The 8379-nt window shown below is 40.3% G+C and overlaps 1 protein-coding gene and 1 pseudogene across 1 annotated transcript; one reads left to right on the top strand and one right to left on the bottom strand.

Moving 5' to 3' along the window:
* The first annotated feature begins 1563 nt into the window (after positions 1-1563).
* LOC121970684 lies at positions 1564-5807 on the top strand (annotated as a pseudogene).
* Positions 5808-5838: 31 nt separating this feature from the next.
* Positions 5839-7480, bottom strand: LOC121970685 (peroxidase 17-like). Its single transcript, XM_042521544.1, has 3 exons — positions 6855-7480; positions 6576-6767; positions 5839-6496 (listed from the first exon to the last, which is right to left on the bottom strand). The coding sequence occupies exons 1-3, from the start codon at positions 7074-7076 to the stop codon at positions 5894-5896; spliced, it is 1017 nt and encodes a 338-aa protein (XP_042377478.1). The 5' UTR covers positions 7077-7480; the 3' UTR covers positions 5839-5893.
* Positions 7481-8379: the final 899 nt, after the last annotated feature.

The following is an 8379-nucleotide window of genomic DNA, read 5'->3' as shown; positions in this document are numbered from 1 at the left end:
ATACACATCCAAAAATAACTTGAAAACCAACAATATGAATTTTAGTGTCAGATTTATACTCCACAATAATACGAAATGGTTCAACAAAAACATAAACGAAGGCCTATGAAATTAACAATTTTACCAAAACCAAAAGTCAGATCCAAAAAGACATTTTATGTCATAAAAAGTAAAGAAAATAAACCATACTTAAACAAAGACAGACATATCAAAAAATTCAAACTTAAAAAGACTTATGCTAGGACACTTGCTTTGCTTGTCACGATCTCGACTTAAAAGTCATACATAAACGAAGGCCTATCACTTGCTTTGCTTGTAATGAGCCAGGACACCTTTCTCCTGCTTGTCCAAATTGAAAAAAATTATATAGCTGAGAAGCCAGTGTAGTAGGATGTACAAACTTAGACTTAATAGAAGTCCAGTCAGATGTTTCTGACACATCTTCTATTTATTCGATTATTTCAATAGAAGATTTTGAGGAAATCTCCTCCTCTGCCGATTACATTTTAATCAATTCCTTTTTAGACCCATCATTGGAACTAATGACACTACTTTTGAAGATACAATAAAAGATATAAATAATTTCACTTTTATGTATTATTAATTTATCCCCCAAAACTTTATATATCATCAATTTATCCCCTAAAATTTAATCGACTTATGAGTTTACCAACGAACTTATCCTCAAGAGTGGTTTTTAAAAGAAGGAACAAATAATGTCCCTTATTTTATATGTGATTATTATCCTTCTATCTTACAATGAAGAGCTTGCAAATTTTGTAAAAAATAATATTATAATCTTTGTCTAGATGCCCTCTTCCAAGTCACAATTCCACCAACCTATACTGTTAAAGGTAGTACTAGAAATTCTTTACTAGAAACTAGGGTTTCTATTTTAGAAACTCGTCTCAATATCCTAGAGACTGAACTTGCTTAAATCCGGGAGCAAACTCACCCTTTGGATCATAGCAAAGGCAAACACCTTATGCTATCGGAAGATCTTGAAAATACTAAACTAGGATTCATTCAAACGCAAGTATTTATAATTTTTTGTTGACATATGTGTTAAGTGAGCTATGCATATTTAAGGTCATGAACTCATTCTTCAACCATTCCTAGATAGTGGAGTTACTATTTTCGTATTGATGAAGAGTAACTTACTATATTTTTTACCTACTTCCTTAATATAGACTACCAATACATTTCTTATCAGTACCCAATTTAATAGTTAACAACTTAGTTACTATAAATTTAATAAAAATATTCACCTATATTTTTATACTAATTGTGATATTTTTGGTTCCCCTCTTCTCCTTCTTTGTGTCAGTGTGATTTAGTAAATTTCCATTTTTTTTCCAAAAAGGATGTATTTTTTATTAATTATTTAATTTCGGGTGACCATTTAATTTTTGTCCTAAAGTATTTTATTCGTGGAATATAGAGTATTTTGTAAAATCTGTTAAAATTTGGGGCATTATGAAAATTATTATTTTCTTGGATACCGTGCTCCGCGGTGCATCTCAACGTGGAGTTCCATTCCACTTTTTTAACGCTTTTGACACACGAAGACCGTCACGGAAGTCGTCGTCTTTCTACTCTTACCTACCATTACCGATCATCGCCATCGCCACTCCCTCCACCTCCACTCTCCTCGGCCATGGCCGTCGACGATGACCGGAGCAGATCCTCCGATGCCCTCGCCCAGTTCCACTCTCTCGTGGAGGACGCCGACCGCAAATTCGCCCTCGTCCGCGACCTGCCGCTCTGCGCCCGCGGCCCGCTCCACCTCCTCTACTTCCGCAAGGCGTTCAAGTCGTACACCCGCCTCTGGAGGTTCCAGCAGCGACGACGTCGTGAACTCGTCGCTGAAGGCCTTTGCCGCTGGGAGATCGGCGAGGTCGCCTACCGAATCGGGCAGCTCTTCTACTGCCAGTACCAGCGGACCAGCGAGACCCGCTTCCTCGTGGAGGCCTACGTCTTCTACGAGGCGATCGTGAGCAGGGGGTACTTTGAGGCAGTGAAGGGGTCGACTGCGCCCGCGCCCGATCTCAGGCTCAAGTATAAGGAGTTGAGGTTCCTGGTCAGGTTCTTGATTGTAGCTTTTCTGTTGAATCGGAACGACGAGGTGAAGCAGATCTCCGATCGTTTTAGGAGTTTGGTGGAGGAGTCAAAGGCTGCCTTCCCGGTACTTAAAAGACTGGATCTTGTTTGTTATCTTTATTGGCCATGGCAATCTCATTGATTGTTGTTTCAAAAATCTGCAATTTATGTGCCAGCTAAAGCTTGTACTCTTTGCGATCATGTTGACTAGTACACCAAACATGGTGGATTGGGAAAAATTAGTGATGATAATATAGCTTTTATACTAAATTTTTCATCTAAATCATTCTGATGCCTGTCTACAATGTAACTTGAATATTACAGCTGAGTAGAGAAGTTCATGCGGTTATCAACCTATAGACCATGTTGAATTAGTGATAATGTGTTGTTGATTCGTCTGCTTGGCTATATTAGCTTGTTGAGGGTTGTATTCGTCCTCATAACATGCAACTTGCACTGCAAGGATTATCACCATGGAGTTTTAGTAGTCATTTCAATTGATACATAGACCAGTTTGAGAAGAAGTTTGCTATCAATATAATAGAGAAAACTTAATCTTGTGTGACTCGTTGTTTCTCCATTGTGCCCTTATAGATACACATTTATAACACTGAGTTATATTTTTAAAGTTTGATCTTCCATTAGGTGTATAGTTCTGTAGTGAATAAGTAGGATTCTAATTACATGTACAAACACTGCATTTGATTTCTGGTTAGCCACTCACCTCCATAATTCACGCATCGCAAATCTTATAAGTGGAAGCACAATCTGCAGGACTTTGTAAGCTTAGTGTGTAGGGACTGTTAACATTCAGTGCCTTTCCCTTTCAAAGAGATTGTTCTGAAAATAGCACTCTTGACACAATGATTCATTGTGAACCTTTAACAACGATTCTCAATTTGGTGTAGCCAACTAAATGTTATTGTACAAAAGTGCTTTTGTGGTTTATTTTGATTAAAAAAATGCTAATGATGTTATTATAATGTTGATTTTACTGGTTCTGTGTAATAGTTTGACTGTCACTGGTCAGAAAATGTTTTTTTTTGCATAACCATTTGAGTAATTTTTTTGGTTATATATTGGAAAATATTTTTTTTCTTTGATATATTATCCAGCAGTTTTTCTCTGCTTCATATTTGTATAATTTTGCTTCCAGGCAATGAACTTTAAGGAATGGAAGCAAGTGATACAAGAAAGTGCCAGGTTTTTGAAGGCTGATGCATTGATTCAAATCGCCAGGCCTTTGAGATATAACATTTTGTTTGATGCTCACCAGTCTTCCTTCTCATGTATATCTCGGTTTCATTCAACTAGGGTGTTGAGACTGAAAGATGCTTTGCTTACCAGCTATCACCGGAATGAGGTTTTGATTTTATACTTGTCTAGTGATAAGCAATAGTTCGAGTAATATTTATGTCAACAACTACATCTTTCAATTGCTTTAATACATCATTACTTATTAAGTTGATTGCCTCTGCAGATAAAGCTCGCAGAACTTACTCTGGATACTTTCAGAATGCTACAATGTTTGGAATGGGAACCCAATGGATTCTTCAAGCAGAATCCTATTCAAGAACAATGTGCAAAGAGTTCTGGTGAGCAGAATGAAGCATCTGGATTGATCGATATAAATGTTGCTGCTGATATGACTGATCCAGATGCTCCTCCAAACCCACGTAAAGCTGTTATTTACCGCCCTTCTGTATCACATTTAATTGCAGTGAGTGTTAAGGTTTTCTAATCATTGCTTTATCACCATTTTTCAACATGCTAATCTAAAAATGAGATAAACCAAGAGACAAATATGGTTTTACATAGATGCTGTCTGTGAGGTGTGGAGATTTGCAATGGTTAGATTTGTTGTTGGCCGCTAGTGATATATATATATGGTTACTTGCAGTTTTTTTTATAATGCTTTAATACCCTGTGACATTATACTTATCTTTAATGGCTATTTAGATGGACTAATATCTGAAATTCAGTTTACACAATTTGGATTCTATTTTATTTCAGGTAATTGCTACAATCTGGGAAGAGTTGTCTGCAGATGAAATTATGCTAATTTATATATCAGCTTCAGGTTTCTTCTTCATTCAGCTTGTAATTATAGATCATTGATAGTCCGTCTCATTTTGTAATGCAAGTGAAATTTGCAGGAAAAACTGATTCTAATGTTACCCTTCAAAACAATGGTTTTCAAAGGTCATTGAATTCCTCGAAAGTAAATCACACGCCACATGCTCCTTGGAAGAGGAAAACTCAGTTGTATCCACCATTGGATGATGATAATGTAAATTCAACTGCAAATTTAGGAACTTGTTTATGCCTAGGTTCTCAAGGAAATGGAGGTATTTTTGGATTTTGTTCACACTCTCTATTCTGTTACTTTTTAGTTGTGTTACTGGGATATGAACATTCTTCTTTTGTATCTTCTATGTTTTTAAATGTCAGATTCAAATAATCTTTATCCTGAAGATTTGGTTCCATTTACACGGAAACCACTCTTCATTATACTGGACGGTGACAATAGTCAATCATTCAAGGCAGGTTTGTCAAACTTGATCTCAATTTTCTAGTTTATAATATATCGACATGATTATGAAATATTCCCATATTAACAACTTTTCAAGTTCATAGGGGGCATTTCAATTAGTAATCACAAATGATTAACATTCTGGAAGTTTATGTATTCCCATGCCAAGTGTATTCCACTCTTGTTGCACTAAAGCATAAACTTGTCAAATCTTAGTGATGTTAATGGAATCAATCAAGTTCCACTCGCGCAGTTTGTGAGCTCATCTTTTCCTTTATGCTGCTTGTTTATTGGCAAACAAGCAGACTATTCATGGTGCAGAAAGAGGAGAAGCATCTGCTTTACTTCTTTCCCACGAGAAACCAGTTTCAGTATCTGATACCGATGTATCATTTGGTGGAAGCCAGTTTACACACTTCCTAACTTCCCCATTACATGCATTCTTCCAGTTAGTAGGCCTTTCCTCTGGTATTGATTCTGTAAGTTGTCTTGATGCTTTTGTTTTGTATCTCATAAGTTGATGCCGGAGTTAAAGTTCAATCTCTTGTGTTTGTTCATGTTCAGGATTTGTACAATGATGCCGAGAGCTTGCTTTCGTCCGGTTTAGCTGAATGGGAAGTGACACTCTGCACATCGAATTCCTTGAGTCAGGTCTGGGCTCAAGTGTTAACTGATCCATTTCTGCGACGGTTGATCGTAAGGTAATTTCCTCTGTTCCTAACCGAAATTTAACAGTGTCATCAACATTCAAAGTTTTAACAGGTTCATTTTCTGTCGAGCCGTGCTTTCTCTTTGTCGTTCTTCTTCGGGTGGCGACCTCCCCGCTCGTATGCCTGAATGCCTACCTACTCTTCCTGATTCTGTGGATCCAAGTTCCACCCTGGTGCAAAATCATATCCAACTTCTTGTAGAAAGAACTGGCGTCTTGAACCATTTCAATTTTCTGACTCCATGAAAGATCGTATTCAGAGCAGGTGATGATTCTTCAGCTGATCACGGTAAATAGCATCCGACCATTCATTGATTGTTTTGCGACGATCTCTTATTCTTAAAAGTTCTATTATGGTGCTGCATCTTGCGAGTTGTTTATGTCAGTCAATTCTTGACTTGTAATCTGTTTCATGAATTCTTTGCTCGTACTTTAGTTTGATTTATGAAAACTTGTTTGGCTGCATGAGTCTCTACAATATTCATTTCGATTATTGAAGTATAAGATTCCGAATTATGAAGCTTTATTGCATGAAAATCTCTGTTGATACATCAAAATTCAGAGAAGACGGCGGTCGGTCGCCTGTCGTTGACTACCCGACAGTTCCGCCTGATCTCTCCCCTCTGCTGCGTCTGCAACTCCCCCATTTTGATCATCCCCTCGACGAAGGCAGCGAAGAAAGCTCCCTGATCCCTGCTGAACCTCTCCACCACCTCCTTCGTCGCCGTCTCGCCGCCGGAGAAGAGCGTCTGGTCGGCGTTCAGGAACCCCCTCAGCTGCACCAGGTCCTTGAAGTACTGGTTGTCGAAGGCCGTGGGCGTGGCGTCGAGCCCGCCGGTGACGTTGCCGTCTCCGCCCAGGGGACACAGCGCGTCGAGCTTCTCGCGGTAGTCAGGGTCCATGGCGGGGTCGGGCCTGCCCGTGCCGGACTGGTTGTAGAGCCTGAAGACGATGGAGAAGCAGCGGCCTTCTCCGATGGAGTGGGAGCCGGAGAGCGCGACCAGGTCGACGACGGTGAGGTTGAAGCGGGCGAAGAGGCTGATGAGGGCGGTGGCGTTGGCCCTGGGGCTGGGCATGATCTCGTCCGACGCCTCCTGGCTGGCGATCAGGCTGTCCTCCCGGCCGAGCCTCACTTCCCACTCCGGCCCTCCGCTCTGCAATTAATCCACAGATTTCCCGATCAACCAACCGATACCAAAAAAAGAATCTTGACTAGGTCGGACTGTTTATTACCAGGGCGACGGCGTCTCTGGCGGCGATGACGACGATGTCGGCGCAGGAGACGACGCCGGGACACTCCTTCTCCACCGCCGTCTTCGCCTCGTCGATCACCTCGAAGGACCGCAGCGAGTTGATGTTGGACAGAGCCAGCTTCTCGCCGACCATGGTCGGCGTGTCGTCGAGCAACACGGACCCGTCGCAACCCTGCGCGGTCGATCGATCCATCAACAGAAATCAATCCAAGAACCAACCGATCGATCCATCAGAACGAACCAGTACTACTATTCTCACGTTGACGAAGCAGTCGTGGAACTGGAGGCGCATGACGGAGGCCCCACTCCGCGGCTCGCGGGCCATCGCCGCCCGGATCGCCTCCCGCACGAGGCGCTCAGCGGAGGGGCAGGTCTCGGAGTAGTAGCCGACGCGGAGGTTGGTGGCGGAGAGGGAGATCCTAGGGCGGAGGAAGAAGGCGGTGAGGAAGAGCAGCAACGACGCAGCGTAGACAGCGGACATCGCGCAAAGTACACTGCACGTAAAGGTACTGAGAAGAAGAAGAGGGGGAAGAAGTCGATGATTTTTATTGCCCCCCACTGCTTTTATTGGTGGTCCGTCCAAACTGCCATGTTTACTCGGACGGAAATAGGATGGTAATGAAGGGAAGAAGAAGAAAAATATCCACCAGATAACATTTCGGTGAACAATAATTAAGCCTCTCTCTCCCTACAGGTAAACAAGGGAGAGGCTGAAGGCAGTATCGGAGGATGGACATTTATGGAGTAGTAAACAAAGAGAGTTGGAATATGATGCGCCCCAGTGGCGCACCGGCAGTGGCCCATGTCAGTTACTGCCATTTGTGGAGGAGTTGTAAGTGGTTTTTGTTGGCGCCTGCTGTTTGTCCGTTTGTTTGTTTGTTCCCGAGGTAGCAGAAGGCACATTTTGAAGACCGGAGAGGGGCCTGGAGTGGAAGTCTAGAAGTGGTGTTGGTAGAGGGAGGGATGGGGTCCATAGTTTCCCATGCCATTTGTGGGGCCCGACTGAGGCAAACCAAGTGATGGCATGGAGGAGAACGGGGTCCAGAGATTCCCAGGCAATTTGCGGAGGCCCGCCGGATGGCAAATCAAGACCACGTGATGGCATGGCGGACGAGTTTCTTTCTTCACTGAACCACATAAGAAATTTTTTAATATTATCCATTTCAAATACTTAACTTTTATAATTTTAAAAATATATATCACATTTTTATTGTACTCTTGATTTTTTTCCTTTTATGAAATAATTACATAAATTTAAATTTATATGTACATCTTCCAATTTTACTCTATTTATTCAAAAATCCACTACTATTATGAGTATGAAAGAATGGACTTTTAATTTAAAGTAATTTAAAATTATCTGAACTATCAGTTAATTTATATCAACTAATAATTCGTAGGATGTAATCGAGTCGAGCGGAGTTGAACTCTTGAATATTTGAGTTTGACTCGTTTATAATCGAGCGGAGCTCGAGCTTTATTTAACAAATATATTCATGGCTCACAAGTTTATTCAAGCTTTTATCGAGTCTAAACGAGCTTAATAAATATAAATTATAAATTTAAATATTCATTAAAACTAAATTATATATTTAAAAAATTATAATATTCTTATTAAAATTTATAATTTTATTTTAATAAATAAATTTAATATATTTGCCTATATTTTTCATAAGTAAAAAATCTATAAATTCAATATCAAAATTATTATTTTTTTCATTAAAAGATGATTAATAAAATTACTAACGAATATGTTCACGAGCTAACGAGTCGAATATTGTGAA

This window comes from Zingiber officinale, chromosome 4A (genome assembly GCF_018446385.1).
Source record: "Zingiber officinale cultivar Zhangliang chromosome 4A, Zo_v1.1, whole genome shotgun sequence".
NCBI classification, from domain to species: domain Eukaryota; kingdom Viridiplantae; phylum Streptophyta; class Magnoliopsida; order Zingiberales; family Zingiberaceae; genus Zingiber; species Zingiber officinale.
This window is presented reverse-complemented; position numbering and strand designations above follow the sequence as displayed.